Raw genomic sequence first — 20,925 nt, forward strand, 5'->3', positions numbered from 1 at the left:
TTTCCATGGGCTTTTTCTCACATTTTTTGACATTGCATAGCACTGGTAACCTATTGACCACGTTGAGTTAGAATATTCAATATTAAATTTCTCCATGAAAACATGAGATTAAAATTTTTTGTAACCACTTCAAACTACATGGGGTAAGTAAATTTAAAATAAGTAGCATTTTTGTGTAGAGTATTCCTTTAAGTTTGACTGACTTCTTTACCCCATGCAAAACAACTCTGATATACCACTATGGAAATTTATTCTTTCATCTATTCGTTTAGGTTCAAATTTGCTTAATGCAGCTATGAGATTATGGCAGGCTGGAGCCTGCTCAGATCCAAGGGGAAAAGGCAGAAACTACATCTAGACAAGAAGTAAGTTCATTACATAGGTCATTCATACTCACACCTAAAGTCTTTCATTGAGGCCAAAGCCCATGCAAACTTAGTAAAACATAGTAAAACCAGGTCAGTATTCAAAGACAGTCTACTGGAGCTATGGAGAAGCAACATTAAACACTATTCAGCTTTTATGAATCCACTAATTGAAATGGGTATGACGTTAAACTGCATCCAGCCCTGCAAGTGGTCCTCCAACTTGCTGGGAAAACTTCAAGGTTGATAGCAGAATTGGCATTCTAGCTGCTGTAAAAACTTCACGTAGCACTGAAACAGCAGACAAGACTCTTTTCTGCTCTCTGTGGGAGTAGCTCTGCTGTAGCCGCCAACAGGAAGGCTGCTCGCATTATGAAGGGGATAGGGAAAAGCCCTCGAGAGCCTCACCCCTGGAAGAGCTGAAACCATTGGAGAGCTAATGGGGTCAGACCTGTTGGGGATAGGAATTGGTGTGGTGCTGTGTCGTCGCCAACTTCACGGCAGTACTTGAGTCCCAATGTGAGGTGCCCATCTGGGTAGGCGTATTTGAAAGTCTTGTCTTTCCGGAGTGACGACCAAATTCCTCTTCTGTTGGAGGAGCTTTGGAAGCTCGACATTTCAGTGGTGGCACTCTCTGAGATGCGTGAACCTTGGACTGGCCAGATCTCTGTAGGTGGGTGCAGCTTATATTGGTCTGATCGCTCTGATTGCTGGCATACTCATGGAGTAGTTGTTGCTGTGGCGGAACGACTCCTTCCGATGGTGTCTGATGTCACTCCTTTTAACGAGCATATTATGGGATTCAGATTAAGGCACTCTCTGGGTGCCTTGTCTGTTGTCTCAGTGTATGGTCCGAATGAAGTAAGTGATGTCTCAGTGAGGAAGAAATTTTATTTGCAACTGTGCTTGGTGATTGATGGGTGCTCGTGAGGTGACACTCTTCTGGTTATGCATGACTTCAATGTGACAACTGGCACGGACAGGGCTGGCTATGAGGACTGTGGTGAAAGTGGCTCCATGTTCCTTGACTTTGCAAAAGAAACACAAGATGATTACATTTGTAAGGCTGTCCTCCTGGCATTGTAAGCAATTTTTGCTTCCATTTGGGAGATGGGCATCATCTAAACTGACTGGAAAATGGGAGTTGTTGTCCCTAATTGGAAAGGAAAAGGTGAATGCCTGGAAAATACAGGGGGATAAACACTGTTTTTGGTGCCTGGTAGGGTCCTTGCTAGGGTTATCCTCAAAAGGATCTGTGATCACTTACTCACCTATTAGTGACCGAGCAGTCTGGTTTTACACCTAAGAAGTCTACCATCGACCGCATCCTGACCCTGAGAGTTCTTATTGAACACAAATGCAAATACAGTGGAACCTCGGTTCACGAACGTCTCGGTACATGTACAAATCTGTTTACGACCAAAAAGTTCACCAAACTTCAGGACCACACACTCGGTATACGAACAAGCCAGTTTCCCTTTCGGTTTGTACATGTTCAGTCTCTCCCTGTGCATTTCCTGTGGAGAGAGAGAGAGTGAGAGAGCACGACACACACACACACACACACACACAGACACACACACACACACAGGCAGCGCGAGAGAGACAGCACACACACAGGCAGTGCAAGAGAGAGACGCGCACACACACACAGGCAGCGCGTGAGAGAGACGCCCAAACACACAGGCAGCACGAGAGAGAGAGACAGACGCACGCACACTCACACAGGCAGCGCGAGAGAGAGGGGGCTGAACGCTTAAGGTAGGAAGGCAGTTAAAGAATGCACTGGGCTTGATTTTGTTTTCACTTCTGTTTACAGCGATCGGTTCGTAGTGTGCATTGTTGCAATGTCACTTTTCTTGGTGGTTTATTAAATTACGGATTTTTTTTCAAATGTTAATTTTTTTCCCCTGTGCTTAAAACTCATTAAAAAAAAGTGTTTTTAGCCAGCAGTTGGTAGCGCTATAGCGCGAACTATTGCAGTGTTAGTTTTCTCTGTTGTTCAAGGTTTTCTCAGTGTTATTCAATGTTTTTACATTTAGTTTACTATTATGCTGTGCATTCTATGGTTTGATTAACTATATTTGTGCTTAAAAACTTAAATAAAATATATATTTACATACAGTTCGTATGGTCTGGAACGGATTAATTGTATTTACATACAATCCTATGGAGGAAATTGCTTCGGTTCACAATCAAATCGGTTTACGACCAGCGTTTTGGAACAAATTATGGTCGTGAACTGAGGTTACACTGTATTCTCTTTGCAGCCTTTGTCAATTTTCATAAAGCGTTCAACGTTGATCGAGATGCCCAGTGAGAAATCCTGAGACTTCGTGGGACTCCTCCTGAAGTTGTTGGATATCATGGCTGGCCTGTACATTGGTAGTATGAGTGTTGTGCAGAGTGGAGGCAGAATCTTTGTGTTTTTCCCAGTTGGTTCTGGGTTTATTCAGTCGTGTATTCTTGCTCCTACTCTGTTCAGTGGTTGCATGGATTGGGTGTTGGGCAGGGTCGGGGGGTCCAGTGGCTGTGTGGCATCTGTTGGTGAAGAGAGGTCCATTGATTTTGACTTTGCCAATTATGCTGTGATCTTCACTGAGTCAATGGAAGCTCTAATTGGAGCTCTCTAGAGACTGAGCAAGAAGTCTCAGTGTTTGGGCATGTGAGTGTCCAGGATAAAAACCAAGATCCAGGCCTTTAATAACTTCTTGGGCACAGCCTTCGGCAGTGTGTCTGTCTGCATAGGGAATGTCAACCTCGTCAAGAGGTTTACTTACCTCTGCAGAGATATTAATGTCTCTGCTGACTTTCCTATGAAGTCAGTAGGCGGAATGGGAGAGCGTGGGGGGGTTATGAGGTCACTGGAAATGGGTGTGCAGAACTCCTGATATTTCTGCAAAAGGACAAAGGTCCAAGTCTTCAGAGTCCTGGTGGTTCCTGTTTTGATATATGGTTGCGAGACATGGACGCTATCCAGTGACCTGAGACAATGACTGGACTCCTTTAGTACTGCGATGTGAGGGAGCGTCAGTTACGGCATCACATCCACATTGCGTGATTTCCAGATGGTGATCTGGCTCGCAGGATCCTCATTGCTGAGGACCTGAGCAGCTGGACCAGGCAATGGGGACACTCACTTAACACCTGGTTCTGGTAGATAGATGTTTTTTTTCTGAAGGGTGGGACTGGACCACATGTCTGCCTAGGGGGTTTCCAACCAGGATCCTGATTTGTTTTGTCATGTGGTGGGTGTGGCAACATGCTGTACCAGTGCATGCTCCCCAACCTGACCTCACCTAATTGAAATGACGGCCATCTTAACATGGAGCTGTCATAAGAATGTTTTACAAAACTACTGCAATTGTCAGATAAAAGATCTTTCTTTTCCTTGCTGAAATTAACAATGCTTAATTTCTAATCTGTTAGATTTCACTTCAAACCAAATACACCTTTAAAATCTTAACATAAAGAATAAGTAATATGAATTATTACTTCCTGCATTATTATCAATAAGGGAGATAAGGTGTAAAAACATTAGACACTCTTCTACGTGGCACAGAAAAAATGTTACATACCAAGAGAAGAATTAAAATTCCAAAAAAAAATGTTTCTTTGACATTTTATTATATCATCTGTAATCTCTTTACTGAGTAAATGAAGTGTTGGATAGAATAGTTGTCAGCTCACTTAAAGGTGTTGCACACAGAAATACAATGTTATAAACTTGCTTGCAAAAGGTCATTATAGCAAAAATAGAACACCAAGTAAATGCTATATGAATTTATAAATTAGTTTAGCCACAGATTATTTTTAATTGTGAGATGCCTGCTTAAAAAAACCCATAAAAGATTAACTGTGTGAAGTGACAGTTTTATTCTTACTTCTGTTAGACATGAGCTATATTTAAATGGTTACCTTATCATTGAAAACCCGGAAACTGTCTAGTGTGTGCAAGTTTTGTTCCAGTAAGGCTGTTCCTGCTGAATAGAGATTAACTTCATCCAGCTGAAGAACTGCAATGGCCACCCAAAAAAGGGCTTTGTGTAGTGGAGAGTCCTGGAGAAATAAAAAAAAAAAGAAAAAAAAGAAAAAAAATTAGTACTCTGAAAAGAACCTTAAGTCAGTGGCAGACAAACGAGGACATGTAAGCATTCATACCTTATTGAGAAGTGGTTGCAGTTTAGTCAGTGCAATCACAGTGGCCTCTATCAAAACCTGACTATTGTAGTTATCAGGACCCTTCAGGCAACTCTCTAAACCCTGAAGAGAACAAAGGGGCACAATTCAATATTTCTTGCTTGTCAGTAAATAGTAGCCTTCAGGTTGAAAATACACTTGAAGTTAGGGGTGGAAATAGAGAGCTGGGAATAGTCAAGTTGAGTGGATTTTTTTTGAGCTGTTAACTGAAATCCACAGAATAGAAACACTGTTAATAAACAGTCCTGAAGTCTGCAAATATCTTTCTTTGGTCAGCATGCCATTAAACACTAATATGTCAATTTCTTTCTGTAGTCTCTTAACAAGTTTCTAATGAAAACAAAATAACATTAATTGGGTTATTCATTTCAGTTAAGTTTATTAATACAAAACCTTAAAATATAAACATACTACATGTAGAGTATTTCCTGGTCTTGTCTGGGTATCATTTCAAAAATTGCTGTAAATTTTACTTTATACTTGTCTAAGCAGTATACAGTGTCTTGTGTGAGAACCAGCTTGCCTAGTGATGTCTATCTGCAAAATGTATATTCAATGTGAACTGCAGCCTGTTGAAATGGAAAAGGTTATCTGACATAATGAGAGGAACCTGTGGTATACATATGGTTTTCCATTTATCATATTCCATGAAGATTGTGGTTACTTGTTCTACCCCAGAGCCATTCCAGCTGTAAGCAGTAGTTGTAACCTCAATACTGTACAAGGTACAGCATTAAATATGACATAGAAACAGTACCCAGACAGGCTGCAATGATTGTGTAATAGTGATTGATGCCAAATTGCAAGAAATATCTCCAAAGTCAATATGGCACTGTCAGGGGCAGCTGGGGCAATGACAAGAATAGTAAAGGAAAGGCATAATCAAAAAAAGAATTTAAGCAGCATTCCAAACCTTCCTGTATATGTGTAAGAGTTCAAATGTCATTCTTACAACATGAATGTGAAGAAGTTCTTACATTGGCCCTGAAATGGACTACTAGAATGTCCTGGGCTGATTCTTGCCTTGAACCCACTGCTGCTGTGACAGACTGTGACCATTTCCCATGAGCCTGACTTTGTTTAGGAATGTTTCAGAATGTTATGTCAATCAACAAAGACTGACTGAATGAAAAGCAAAATAAAAGAAGTGAAACTTAAAAGGGTACAGAATTGTTAGCACAAAAATAAATAACTCTCAAGAATATACTAAATGTATGAGAAGTGGCATGACTTAGAAAAACAATAAAACAAACTGGTGTGTGTTTTAAATACCTCTAAAGTAGTACATTTAGATGTTACATAATTGAACACTACATGTCAAACTGTGTCTTTTGTAAGGAAGTACTGCTTTGAAAAATTTCTCAGCAAGAATTTTCTAAACTCTCAAAGCTTAAGGCTCATTATAAAATTAAGAGCCTAGTGAAAAAGACCATGCATATTCCACGGGTCTCCTACCTTGCTGAGGATACGGATAATCTGTCTCATCTGTCCATGTGACACTCTCTTGCTAATACAACCAAAAACTACAAGGGCTCTGGGCTGTAAAGATGGATTATACTGGAAAGCAAACCTGCAAACCAATAAATATAACAAAAAAAGTCAGCATTGTAGGAAAAAGACAGAATTTTACTTGGTTAAATACTAATCAGTTTTGCCTTTGGCAGTGCCAGAAATTAATTCAATAATTTAGTAATGTTCCCACTTTGTTTACCTTACCTACCTCTGTAGAAGGGGGTCTTTGGCCATTAGACTTATTACATTTCTGTCAAGTTAACTGAAACACTGGTTTGATGAAACAGACTAATACAATTTATTGATAAACACAAGGTTTGTAGAAATATGATTAACTGCATATACAACAACACAGAGACGCTGGCTTTTTACTGGATACTTAAGAGTTCTAATTTATCTTGGCACAGATAAACAGTATTATGATACCAAGTCTAATAGTATCCGATGTTGTGTGGAGTTGTTGCCATTGGGGCTCTGGGTTCAAGTGGAGGTCTTGTGTTGGAGTGTACTCTTTATATTTTCTTACATGGTCTTTTGTCTGATGTGCTGTCATGTTGCCTTTCTCAGTTCACTGTTAGGCTCTTTGCTGTGGTCCTCAACAACTTCACAGGCTAAAGAATTAATCTCTCTGGCACAAAGGTGTAGGTGCTGAATTTCCCTTCTTGAAATAATGGTTGCTTCACAGTCTCTTCAGACTGGGCTCAATCACTGGCTCATAGCTTGGTCTGGCAGAGTGGATCTCAGCTTTCAGGTCCCCAAAGAGAAAAAGGATTGTCAGCTTTCAGCTCTCCAAAGAGGGAGCAGCTCCTCAGCTTTCACGTATCAGAAAGAGAAAAGTTTCACAGAACAAGAATTGATGAGTGCAGCTAGTTTTTGAAGGAAGGTGTAACCTTGGGTGACTTAATCAAGGTCTCTTTCAGTTAAAGAACCAGTGTCTACATAAGGGAATTCTGCACATCATATACAGTCAGGTTCAGTTCATGGTCACAAGCCTAAGATAAATATCAATTTGGATGCCTTTGCCTAAGGAAGCCTGTGCAAGGTTGTCAGCTCAACTCTAGATTTACACCTTTCTCATCAGATGAAGTAAAGAGCTGACCAAAACTTGGTCTAAGGTACAGTTTAGCCATTTTTTCTGGAATGCAGACTGGAGAAAGTACAGTTGGGATTTCTGCATCCCTGTTACAGCTGCTGTTTTAACAGGGCTTATCCATATTACTAACCGAAGGTTATGGACGCAGGGCGCAGCGAAGCGCACGCGCACTGCAACGAGCCCGCCCATAGCTAACGACACAGCCACAGAAAACACGCCTACCAGTGTGATCGCCACTGCAACGAGCCCGCCCATAGCTAACAACACAGCCACAGAAAACACACCCGCTAGACAAATGAAGCGCACAAAACAACTCCCAGGCAAAGGAGTCACGGCTCAAAAACGAAACAGCTCAACTAATGCAAATACAAATCCGAGCCCATAGCTAACGACACAGCCACGGAGAAAACAAAAACGAAACGATTCAGTGCATATGTGAATCACATTACAGTATTACAGTACGGAATCCCCAGACGTCCAGACTACACAGCATATTTGAATCACATTACAGTATTACAGTAATACATTATTAACAGTCCAACCACAGAAAATACAGATACGACACCAGATGGAAAAAAACAATAAACGAACGCTCCGTCTCACAAACAAACCGCTTTAGTTCAAACCAGAGTCAGTAGGTGGCGCCCAAACAACATGGATAAAAACAATGAACGAAGGTGCCCACACAAAGAAACCACTTTAGTTCAAATGGGATTATTGAATTAAATGGAAACTTTACCATGCCTACGACCTGTGGACTATACCTGAGGTAAAGCGTGCACGCCAGGTTGTACAGCCGCCCGGACGCAACTGGCCACACCACCACATATACGACGACACAGCCATAAAAAAACAAAAACGAGACTGCATGAAGAAAAACAGTAACAGAAGCGCGTTGAAATGAACTGTCCCAGGACACACCCACCCTCCATGATATTTCATCACGCACCGGCTTCCCCCCTGGGAATGGCCCATACTGCTTTCGCGTGTGTTGACAAATATTGCATCGGATTGGAAAAGTGCAACCTGAGCTAAATCACCACCGCAAATGTGCCCAAATGTACGTGTTATATCTGGATGACGCACTAAATCAACCACAGAGCTAATAATGAGAAACGTAGCTGAAGTCATAAACAATCACCCATTAGCAAACTCTATGAAAATGCTACATGAGGTTGAAAGAGAAGCCAATACGAAAGCAGAGGTGGACGGTGTGGCACCAACTACAATTGCCATAGTGCTAATAAAGGACAAAGAACAGGATCCGAGACGATACAATGTTCCCATTGTTAATGAAGTGGCAATTGTGTTTCAAAGTGATGACAGTGAGCCTCCGTTTCACCGCGATATTGTCATGCATTTACGTCCTGATGGAAACAAGGCGCCTACAACGCGCTTCTGAAACACCACAACCACATGAGTCACAGCTCCAAAAAGAAACCGCTTTAGTACAAATATGTTTATTTAATTAAATGACATTTCCCAGGACGCACCCACCCTCCATGAGGTGATTGCCATTCTTGGATTTGCGATTCTTTCGAGAATCGCGGGCTTGCTGGTGTGCTACTAAAAGCCTAGGAGAACAGGCTAGGAGCGAATGCTGGTGTGTCTTTCTGCCGTTGCTCTTCACGTTTATTTGGCTGTTTTTCTTCTGATCTACTGATGCTGTTTTAAGATCACATGGAAGATCTAAGATATGAACAGTCTATTTAAATATGGTCTATGAATTGGACTTTTATAAACCTGGAATTTTACTGGATTTTAATTTGATTTCCTTGCTCTGGATTTCAGTCACTATCCTAACAAGAGCCCTCGTGGCCCTCCTCCACCATATATCCAGCTGGCTAATGCTACTAGAGTGAGTCTTCACTTCCTCAAATTGCACCCTGTTTTTAACACTAGAGTCCCTGAAGCCTATGAAGCTGCAGCTATAGACTCTACGCGAGCAGGTAGATTGGGCACATACACCATCCAGATCTAAACACTAATGTGGAGAGTTGCTCACGTATTGAAGAGTCTATAGCCGCAGATGGAAGCTGCTGTCGCATTTTTCGATGCATTACACATGTACTTTATCAGCATGCCCGTGTCGATCAAACACAGGAAGGTCTGCAGTCTACTTGTGACTTTATGATAGTAAATAAGATAAGTAAATAAATCAAGGTAAATAGTTAAATAACATATATAAAATTCACTGGCAGGATGACGCACAACCTCTTGCTGCATCCAAACAGTGGCATCTTTCGCCTTTAGGCCTGGTGCAGCTGCATTGTCCTTATGTGTGAGCTGATGTTTCTTTCGGGGAGGGCTTCTGTTCCCTTTCTCCGATGCAGAACCCTCATCCTCATCTGAATTCATCAGTGTTATAGCACTTGTTTATTTGAAAACAGCAATGTCAGATCGGGAGGGGGGGCGGGGGGAGTGTGAACGTGACTGAGGGAATAAAATGGATTTAAAAAAAAAAAAAAAACACTAACTTTTACAAGTACCATAAATTTACACCAGCTGTTACAGACTCAAATCAAATATATGTTTTTATTCTATAATAGTAACAATAAGAGCAGTTTACTACTATTTGATATTTGGACTTCAGTCTTCACACATTATACACTTCATCCCTACATTTTGTCAATTATTACTACAATATGAAAAATGTTTCTTTTATAGTTATTTGTTCAACAATTCCTGCCTCACATTTCATCTTACATTTACACAGATCGCTGTAGACACAGAGCACACATGAAATGAATGTATTCCAAATGACGATATATTTTTTTTTTTACCATATTTAACACCAGGTACCTCACACATAGATAAGGAGGCTTAGCTTAAGGTGGGAGAGCTTTTTGCCCTAGGTGAGCTCTGTTTTTCGGGTTGGGGGGGTGGGGCTGGTTGGAGGATATGGCGGGGGAATGGGAGAGCAGGCTGCTTGTGCTGATCGACACATTTACAAAACAAAAGACAGTAATGGAGAGGTGCGTAGGGATTTAAGATGGGCTGGGATTATGAGTGTTTTCGTAGGCTTCAGAGATTCTAGTGTTAAGTTATCTCTGACCTTATCAGCCTCCATTCTGCCGTTCGAGCCCTATGGTCCTCTGATTAGATGTTTCTAACTGTTCCACACTCTAGGTTGAAGTTTACAGGTGACCAGGCCTTCTCTATAGCTACCCCAAGACTTTGGAATATTCTTCCATCTTTTATTAAGTCATCCCCCACAATAGATATTTTTAAATCAAATTCAAAAAAGTCTTTTCTCAGGGTTCAGAGTCATTTAAAAGACTGTATTCAGCGGACTGTTCTATCTTGGTTTGTTTCATATTGCTGCCAGCTGATTGTGGTTCTCTCATTCTATTGTTTTCTTAATCTGTTAGTGGTTTTATTCTTCTCTTTTATTTTGTTCAATATTTAGTTTGGCATAGTGGATTTTATTCTGTAGCATTTTGGTTGACACTTGTTGTCTTTTTAATGTGCTATATAAATAAATATGTAATGAAAACAGACAATGCCCAATTTGTCTTTCTGTGTCACCAGTTCTCTTTTGATAAACCATATTATTCAATTATCCAAACCAATATTCCTTTTCCTTAAAGGGAGTGCGGTCTCTCACCTTATTTTCATGTTCATTAAACAGGTAACATCAATCCAACATAGTACTTGTTTGATTTTAGAATATGAATAAGTAAAAATGATGATTTTTCTAAGGACATGGCAAAGCAATATGTAGAACTTGTAACTGATCACAGAAATGTTGGGGTAGGTAGGTAAAAAAGTGTCAATTTTCTTTATTCCTTAAAAAATATATCCATTTACAGATGTTTTTCCAGCTTATTTGTGTTGTATAAATTTTAAATTCTCAGTACGTAAACACAAGATTTTACCTCAAAAAGGCATTCAACATTTTAATTCTACCAGTGTCTGTTTGGATTTTTCTTCTGTGAGCAACTCAGTTTTCCTTTCAAAACCACAAATTTGCATACTAATTTAAATGATAATTATAAAGTGTCTGTTTGTGTATGTCTGTGTTAGTGTAAGTGAATGTGTGATTGATTGAATGGCCTTATCAGGGCTGGTTCCTGTTTTGAATGCCTATACTTCTCAGATATGTTCCAGCCCTGCAACTGGAATGGAATTATTGATTCTTTTCTCCATATGGAAAACATACAACCATTCCCATGAATGTAAAAGAAGTTTCAAAACTAAAAGAAAAAAATATCTACTTTACAGTCTGTGAAGCATTACATCACATAGTTAACTGACATATAAAAAACACGAAGATTCTAGTTGAGCAACAGACGTGAATTTTTTTGTTAAGACAACAAGTTGTTACACATACTTCTGGGAGAAAAAAAAACCTCAGAGTATTGTTGTCCTAGAAACACTAAACCAAAACTAATAGATTTAAATATTGTTCACTTACAAATGCACTTAGTGACAAATGAAAGGAGGAAAAATGAGTACATCTACTGGGTTGCTCTTTTTAACATCAGTAACCTCTGTGGAGAAACATTCAAGAATCTAAGTGGACAAAAATGCTAAAAAGAATTCCTTGCACACTAAAGTTGTGTGCCTTATGATGACATGCAAGCTGAATTTGAAAAGTCAGTGAATAATTTCCTTTTAGCGGTATATGTGTTCAAAAAAGAATGGGCAATAAACCAGATGACTTCATATACAGGATGAAATGCTTTTTATAATTTGGTGAAAAAAATATTTTGCCTGAATGCTTAAAATTACTGGAAAACTTGTAAACACATTTGAATGTAAAACACATCCTATCATAAAATTAGAAAATCTGTACATGCAGATGGAAATGGGATTTTATGTTGGTGTATCAGTGTCTAAACAAAAGGAACGCTATGCATTTAATCAGTACTACAACCATCAAGGCCATATGCCAAGTAGCATCTGAATTCTTATGTTCTCATTAATGGCCCATCAGCTCATCATCCAGATAATGCATCACTACAGCCCTACATCTAAAAAACACACATAGCCTAATACACCTTGAGTGAACATAAAAAATATATAATTTCTTAGAACATGGGATATAATTTTTTGCCTATGTTTTCACTTTTAATGCTATCATATATTTTCAATAAAAAAAATATAAATTTGCAAGGTTGAGCTGCTGTTGCACAGAAAACTGCTTTAGAATTTATTGTTTATTAGTGAAAAGCAAAACTATATATTTCAATCAGCTGACCATATAAAATATAACAATGAAGTAGAAACTCTTTTGAAGAAATAGTTCAATAACTTACAACCATACTCACATATTTCTAAGGAAATGCAAACATTTGTAAATGATAAGCAGCATGAAGGTTTAAAACAGTCTACACAAGCAGTTAGCACAGTTCCTGGCATTTTTAGGGTGACACTTTATGCAGTTTTCTGTGATTTTATACCAATTACATTCTCCCACACTGCACTGCTTCATTCTACCAAAAGTGAGAAAGACCCAGAGGGATGCTATGACATAAGCAGCTTTCCAAACTTGCAGTGATGCTAGGTATAAATCTATTTCAATATTTGAACATAAAAAGCAAAAGAGCAATTTTTAATTAGCTGGAAACAAAAAATAATAAATTAAGTAAAAAGCAACAATTTTCCATATAAATAGTTTATAGAAGTTAAAACCATACTTACAAATTTCATAGAATATGCAGGTAAATGGCAAGTGAAAATACTGTATAGATTGATTATAATACTGTCCACATCAGTAGTCCACACTTATTTTTGCATTCTAAGCATCTGCTACAGCAAAAACAGTAGTACTTTTGTTGTGTGCGTACTGGGAATTTACTGGTGTCTGTCTCTTTTACAATCTCTTGTGTTACCTTTCCAGTCTCAGTTTGTTTACAGTTCGATTTGGAACAGGCTTGTCTTTTAGGCAAAGAGCTTATCTACCTTGAAAAATTATGTGAAAATACGGTCAGCTGAGATATTTCTCCCACTGCCTATGAAAGGCTCAATGAGCTACATCTTCATAGTCATTGACTATCTATATTATTCCCTGGTAATCAAGTGTGCTCTTTTTCCAGTTAAGGAAAAGCACTGAGTTATATATTTGTTATTTACATCGACACCTATGTAAAATTTAAACCAAGAATTGTCAGGTTTGCTTGAGGTGCACAGAATGAAAGGGCATCAACATTTCAATGAAAACAACTGCTCATCATTTGTTTTGTTCAACCCTTACTCATACTGCATGATGCAGTTCTGCAAAAAGTGTGCAAAGTGTCTGATATAGAAGCAAAGATGTCAGTATATGAAGCACACAACCAGTATCAATTTGAGGTTGGGAACGCAAGATGGCAGATTGTGGTCAAAGTAAACTGTGAGTGAATGGCACAGCACTGGAATATGGCTCACTTGCAATGTTTTCACAGACACTTTAGTCCAGATAGTGTTTGCACATACAAAAATATACAGCTTTCCTTGCTTATGTAAGCACCATTGTGTATGGGATTCAATGTGTGCGATTGTCTGTGTATGCGACACAATACACAAATCTGCATTTCAATATAGCTGTACTCGAATCATATATTTTTTCCTAAAAAAGCACCTTATCCACAGCAAAGTACCGCATTCCATCGGCCCTTCAATTTTCACAAAGAAAGCCCACCATTTATTCAAACATTTTTAAACATTGTCAGGACTGTCAAGGCGCTTGAAACATTGTGAGTTAATCGCCTTCCGGTAATGCGCTCTTCACTTGCAGCATTGAAAGGCAGCTCTGTTCACAATGTGCCATCTGGTGGGTCCTCCTTTTACCATGCCAAATTGATGTTGGGTGTGTACTTTGTATTCCAAGTTGAGTAAAAATAATGCAATACAATTTCACATTAGTTTATTTTTTAGCAAACTGAAATACCTGGAGTTCCAATATTTTTTTTATTACAAGGGAAAGAGAAAAGGCAATTCACATTCGGGTAGCAACATAAAAAAAAATCCGATAATTGCAGCTAGACTGAATTTTCTGAGGTGAAAATAATGTATAAATTTAGTTTAGTGCATGCAAGATGAGATAGACAGCAATACACATTAAATTACCAATGTATCAATCATATTTTCTGAATAATTATTCAGAGTTACAACTGTATGGGCATTTGCAGTGTAGCAATTTAGGAAAAATAAAGCAAGGCCATAAACATGATACACTGGTTAAATAATTGAAGATTTAAACACACAGCACCAATTGGCATCAGTCATTGCCCTTTTAGTGTTAAAGTTCATGTCTGTGTATGAACCTTTATGAAGTGTGTGTTAAAAGTGTGCCTTCCACTCCTATGTCCAAATCAAGATTTGGACAAACTCAAGTCAACCAAAAGTTAATACTGACATAGGGATAAGGGCCAATTTTAGTGTTGTGAGGAACTGTACATTAAACCAACACAACCCTTTAATTTACATACTACAATACAATTCTGAGTTGAAAACATATAAAGGCCTCAAGAATTTCCCATTTGCACATGTAAAGATTTCATTTGTTTGAGCATGACTACCTTTGGAAAAGAGACAAAACAAATTTGATTCTAATTAAATATGTCACACTAAAGGCAGTAAGGAAGAGAATGATGCAAAGTTGTCTCTGACAGAAGTTCATACTCACTTTTGCGCCAATTCTGTCCATTGATCCAGCCATTTGCATGATGGGATATCTCTCATGCAGGCCTGCAAAAATGTAAGAAAAAATTTAATATAACCAGGATTAGTAAAATTAGGGATTTTTGTGCTGAAGACATTTATTTTTGTCAATTGGTCCATTATGACTCTTTTATCCAGATTGCCTGTAATGGCAGGGCCTGTTGGACTGTAATAATACGCAGGAGTTCAAATTAAAAGCAACACTCGAGTCTTTTCAAATGACCCTTAAGGTTCCACTGAAATGATGACTGGTATAAAATATTACTGTATGTACCACTAAATTAATTCAGAAATAATGCTTGACTCATAAAAGTAAAGAGCAGATAAACATTAAGATGCTTTAGTTTCAATTATAGTGTGGTGGAGCACCAGCAATTTATCCTACCTCCATTATCTCCAGTAAAGCTTCTGTTACAGTTTCCAGTGATGTTAAAGCAAAAGTCTCCCTTTCGTAAGACCCTGGTGAGAATGATCGATCCCGGTAACTTGAGCGAAAAGCAATCACTGCGGCTGACTTCACTTTACTAATCCCAAAAAGCAAGTAGAATTTGGGGAGCGAGAATTCAGTAAGGCTAAGACGTAGAACCTGTTTTGTCTCCTCTGGAAAACACATTTTTTATTTGAAAAAAAAAAAAAGAAATTAAAAAAAGTCTTTAACAGTTTCATATGAATAGTGTTAATATCAACCAATTATTAAAACTGAACTAACAAAAGCACATTTAAGTGTAATAATGACAATTATGTTTAGACTGGGGAGTCAAATATTACATACATACATGAACAAGTAGCCAACCTCCATTTGAATTGCTGAATTCACATTTGAAGACTTTGTTGTTCTGCATATGTGTATAATTCATAATGGCTTTTAAGTTAGCTTCTTAGTAGCTAAAAACAGTAATTTTTAAAAGTTAAATGTTAAGTCCTAAAGTTGAGTGTCTCCTTCGTGGAATACAGAATGAAGGATGGCATTACTTTTATCAGTTTTTAACTGATTTCACAGAAAATTGTAAATCTTTTTTATATAATGGAAAGAAACCATTGGTGCATACACACACACCATATATTATATATATATATATATATATATATATATATATATATATACTGTATATATATACACACACACACACGCACGCACGCACAAACACACAAGGTGCGATCCAAAGGTTCCCGGAATGCATTTATTCTGCAGCCAGAAGGGTTTGGTTATATCAATCGCCACTAGATAGCAATTCAAGTTGTCCTTGAGAGCTGTTATCACGCATTATAACGCCAGCACAGTTGTTTTTCAAGTCGCAGTTCTCTTTACACTTCCGTTGTGTCTGTGAAGGGTTGTTTGTGAAAATGAGTGATTTGAAAGAACAAAGAGTGTGTGTTAAATTCTGTTTTAAACTGGGAAAAACAGCAAAAGAAAGCCATGAAATGTTGCAACAAGCATTCTACAGGGATGTTCTAAGGCATTTGCGAAATTGAATTCGCCGAACACGTCCTCAGATGTGGGCTGACAAGTCATTTCTTTTGCATTATGACAATGCACCAGCTCACACATCTCTGATTGTGCGCGAATTTTTGGCTTCTACAAAGTTTCCTGCCATTCCCCACCATCCATACTCCCCTGATTTAGCGCCATCTGATTTTTTTTTTTATTTCCTAAGATGAAGATGAGGCTCAAGGGACGCAGATTTGAGACGGTGGAGGAGATCCAAGCAGTAACAACCGACGTCTTGAACACACTGACAAAAAACGACTTCCAGAGGTGCTTCGAAAGGTTGAAATCTCGTTGGGATTGGTGTATCAACTCAGCGGGTGACTATTTTCAAGGAACTATTCACCATTAATTGTTATTTGGTGTGTATGCTTTTAAATAAATGCATTCCGGGAACTTTTGGATCGCACCTCATATGTATATACACACAATCACTAGCCACTTTATTAGGTACACCTTGTTAGTACCAGGTTGAACCCCCATTTGCCTTTAGAACTGCTGTAATTCTCTGTGGCATAGATTCAACAAGGTCCTGCAAACATTCCTCAGGGATTTTGGTCCATGCAGCTGCTGAAAATTTGTTGGCAGCACATCCATGATGTAAATCTCCGGAGTAGAACATTAGAACAATGTAGATGAGAACAGGCCATTCAGCCCAACAGGTTGACAGTCTTATCCATTTAATTTTTCAAAAAAAAAAAAAAAAAAACATCAAGTCTAGTTTTAAAAGTCCTATATTCTTATAGTCTACCTGAATATATGGGTCTATTATGGTCACTTGACCCTACTGGGTCAATCACTTCTACACCTTTAATTATACATATCTTGATTATTAAAAAATACTAAATCCAGATAAGACTCACCCTGCATTGCTGCCTTAATATACTGTGTTAAAAAACAGTCACTGATTACTTCTTAAAACACCTGCTCTTATGCTCCTCCATTTGCAAAATTATCCCAGTTAATATTCGGATAATTAAAGTTTCCCATGACTATAATATTCCTCTGTAAACTTGCCTTTTTAATATTACGGTACTAAAAAGATGTGTGGATTGGGTGGTCTATAACACACTCCTAAAATAAGGCCTCTTTCCCTAATTCTTTCCAGGCACACCTGGGGCTCATCGTCCAACTGAAGAGGACTTGCATTTAAATTCTGTTTAACATAAACAGTAAGTAAGTATATGTGCCAACGTAACAATTGGCTTCATGGTAATAACTCCTGGGAAAATTAGAAATTAAGGTTAAAGCGGTCTTATTTTCAGTTAAGATTACAAAATGACAAAAGTTCAGAAGCAATGTCTCCAAGACCGGACAGTTAACTTTTTGAGATGGAATGTTAAAGGCCTGAATCACAAATTAAAGAGAAAAAGTATTCTCTCGCCTAACAGGTCTAAACACTAAAAAAGTATTTTTTACAGGAAACCGACTTATTAAGCAAGGATCAGTTTCGGCTGTAAAAAGACTAGACTGGCCAAATGTTCCATTCCAGCTGTACAAAGAAAACTAGAGGTGTGGGAATTCTTATACATAGAACAGTCTCATTTGTAGTATCAGATGTAGTATCTGATCCTGAAGGGAGATATGTGACTGTCATAGGTAATTTATTTAACTGTAAAGTGATTTTGATAAATATTTATGCATATTTATGTCGGTGGTAGGGACTTCATCCAAAATGTATTTGCATCCATTCCTAATATGAAAACTCATAAAATTATAATGGCTGGGGACTTTAATTGTGTTTTAAATCCAGACCTAGACAGGTCTCCTGCCACAGGGGCTATAACATCTAACCCTGCAAAGACAATTACACAGTTTGTAACTGACCACAACTTATCAGACCCCTGGAGACTTCTAAACCCAAACTCAAGAGCATATTCCTTCTACTAACCAGTGCATCATTGCTACTCAAGAATTGATCATTTCTTTGTAGTTAACAATTTCTTGCCTTCGATTAAATCTTCAATCAATGCACATAATTCACTCAGAAGCTCCATATGTGCAAAGCATAGAATTAGTCAACTCAAAATTATATATCAAGCACACCTATCTTGCTTAAAATTGTCCAAAATGTTTCCAGGGCAAGATCTAACCATGGATGCTGCAATCAAGTTCCAGCCTCACTGGGTCATATGTTTTGGGCATGCACCAAATTAACATAATTCTGGACCAAAATCTTTAAATGCTTTCAGGCAGCCTCAAAGTCACAATTCCTCCTAACCCATTAACAGCTGTGTTTGGTGTACTTCCAGATGGGCTAAAAGTGGAGAAGGACAAACAATTAAAGAGGAGAAGGAAAAACAAACTGTATTTGCCTTTACTACACTATTGGCACGTAGACTTACCTTGCTCAACTGGAAGAATCATAACTCTCCTATTCTAAGTCAGTGGGTAACTGATGTTATATACCAGGGGTGGGCGAAGTCATTCCTGGAGGGCCGCAGTGGCTGCAGGTTTTTGTTCCAACCCAGTTGTTTAATAAGAAGCACTTAGTGCTCTAGAAACACTTCTGCTTCATTTTAGTTATCTCCCTCATTAAGACTTTGAACCCTTATTGCTTATTTAAGTCTTAAACAGCTGCATTCTTGGTTTTTAATTGCTCCTTATTAGCAATAAGATGCAAATGACAAAAGAAACCAGCAGTTATCCATTTTGCTTGTTACCCTTTACACCTGTGTGTATTTATCGTGCACTATTTGGTTTAATTAAATACTTGGAAGGAAAGAGAAGAGAAAAAAGTGAAGGATTGAGAATTAGCCATCCGTTTTACACTTCAAAGTATTTGGATGATATCCTTAGAATGGAAAAAAAATCTAGGATATGAGAATGACTTGACATAGCAGAGTTAAAACACTAACAAGACATGAAATGTAATTATTGGCAAGGATTGTTTTCTAATTAATCAAATGGGTTGGCACAAAAACCCGCGGCCACTGTGGCCCTTCAGGAATGACTTTGCCCACCCCTGTTATATACTATTTAAAACTGGAAAAAATCAAATTCGCACTTGGAGGATCTATACAAAACTTTTTCAAAACTTGGCAGGATCTACTCAATAACATTTTAGAATAAGCATTTAAATTGATGAAGAAGGTTCATCGATGAAAGTCTCATGGCTTATAAGGGCAGACTGTCATGGATACAGTATATCACATCAAAAAGAGCAAGATTTAGCATAAAGCTTTATGAGCATTGTGAATCTAAAATGGGATACATTTGGAATTTGGTTCTGTAAACAGGAAAGGGGACAATGTTTGACCCGAAATACAATTAGTACAGCGTTGCTACGTTATTGGTGCTGACTGATAGATGCTCTGCGGAATCAAGGTTACTGTGTAAACATGGACAATTTTAATACTTCACCAGAGCTATTTAACATTTTGCTGCAAAGAAAGACTGACAGATATGGAACAGTGCATCCATAACCATTGTGGCATGCCTGTAGATTTTGGGAGAGCTAACTTACAGCGAGATACGCTAGTAGCATGGCAAAAGGGTAAAGTGCTTGCACTGAAATGGAAGGACAAGAAAGATGTTTGTCTTCTTAGCACTGTACGTAATACAACAATGGTCACAGCCTTGTGCTGTGGTCGAATACAATAGCACGATGGACGGCGTAAATCGCATGGATCAAGAATTGACTTTCTCTCCCCCATATGCGGAGGCAACAAAAGAAATACTACAAAAAGATATTTCATCATCTGGTGGAACAGTGCATTTGGAATGCATTTGTCTTATACATACAAAAAGCTGGAGAAACTGTATCTCATGTAAACTTTACATGCCAGCTTGTAGAACAAATAATTGCTGTACATCCACCGTCTACACTCCTGCTAAATTGAAGCTGTCGACCCTGAAAAAAAAAAACACGAATCCAACTTGTACCTGTGCAGTGTGCTGTTCAGAAACAGCACAACAGATAAATCTGGAAAAAAAATCTGAAAAGAAACACACTATCATTGTCCCGAATGTGACGCTGGATTGTGTCTTTCACTGTGCTTTAAGATTTACCACACAAAGGACTCATTTTGAGATTCTATACTGTTTTGGCATCATTAGTAGTAGTATTATTACTGTTATTATTTTTCTTATTATTGTTCATTTCACATTATTATTTTTATCCATCATTACTACTATTATTTGTATAATTATTATATTTTTGAGATTTAATAAGAATGTAATTTTTCACTGCGGTGGGCTGGCGCCCAGCCCGGGGTTTGTTTCCTGCCTTGCGCCCTGTGTTGACTGGGATTGGCTCCAGCAGACCCCCGAGACCATGTAGTTAGGATATAGCGGGTTGGATAATAGATGGATGGATGGATGTAATTTTTCATGCCAAAAAAAAGTTTTTGGAATAAAATGCAAAGCTAAGGAGGTTAAATGTTGGATTGGAATTTACATTACTACGGATTTTTATTTCTACTCTGTTGTTTGCTCCTCCATGTATATAGTCCAAAACCTGGCCGGTCCTAAACCCCCTGCCCCCCATTCCCTACTTTAAACTTTCCTCGTCTAGCCTACTTATATGCCTCCCCAATACACTGGTGCCCCTCAGGTTCAGACGTGACCCGTTGTGGCAGAACAGGTCCCATCTGTTCCAAAATTAGTCCAAATGCCCCATA

The 20,925-nt window shown here is 38.4% G+C and overlaps 1 protein-coding gene across 1 annotated transcript in view; it reads right to left on the reverse strand.

Annotated features, from left to right (window-relative positions):
• The window catches only part of nf1a (neurofibromin 1a), a 456,100-nt gene that overhangs the window by 71,251 nt on the left and 363,924 nt on the right, over positions 1–20,925 (reverse strand). Inside the window, 5 exon segments of the mRNA XM_051931227.1 lie at positions 4,284–4,424; positions 4,527–4,628; positions 6,021–6,135; positions 14,783–14,844; positions 15,203–15,417. Of these exon segments, the coding sequence (XP_051787187.1) occupies positions 4,284–4,424; positions 4,527–4,628; positions 6,021–6,135; positions 14,783–14,844; positions 15,203–15,417 (635 nt within the window).

The sequence above is a fragment of the Erpetoichthys calabaricus genome, chromosome 8 (assembly GCF_900747795.2).
Source record: "Erpetoichthys calabaricus chromosome 8, fErpCal1.3, whole genome shotgun sequence".
NCBI classification, from domain to species: domain Eukaryota; kingdom Metazoa; phylum Chordata; class Cladistia; order Polypteriformes; family Polypteridae; genus Erpetoichthys; species Erpetoichthys calabaricus.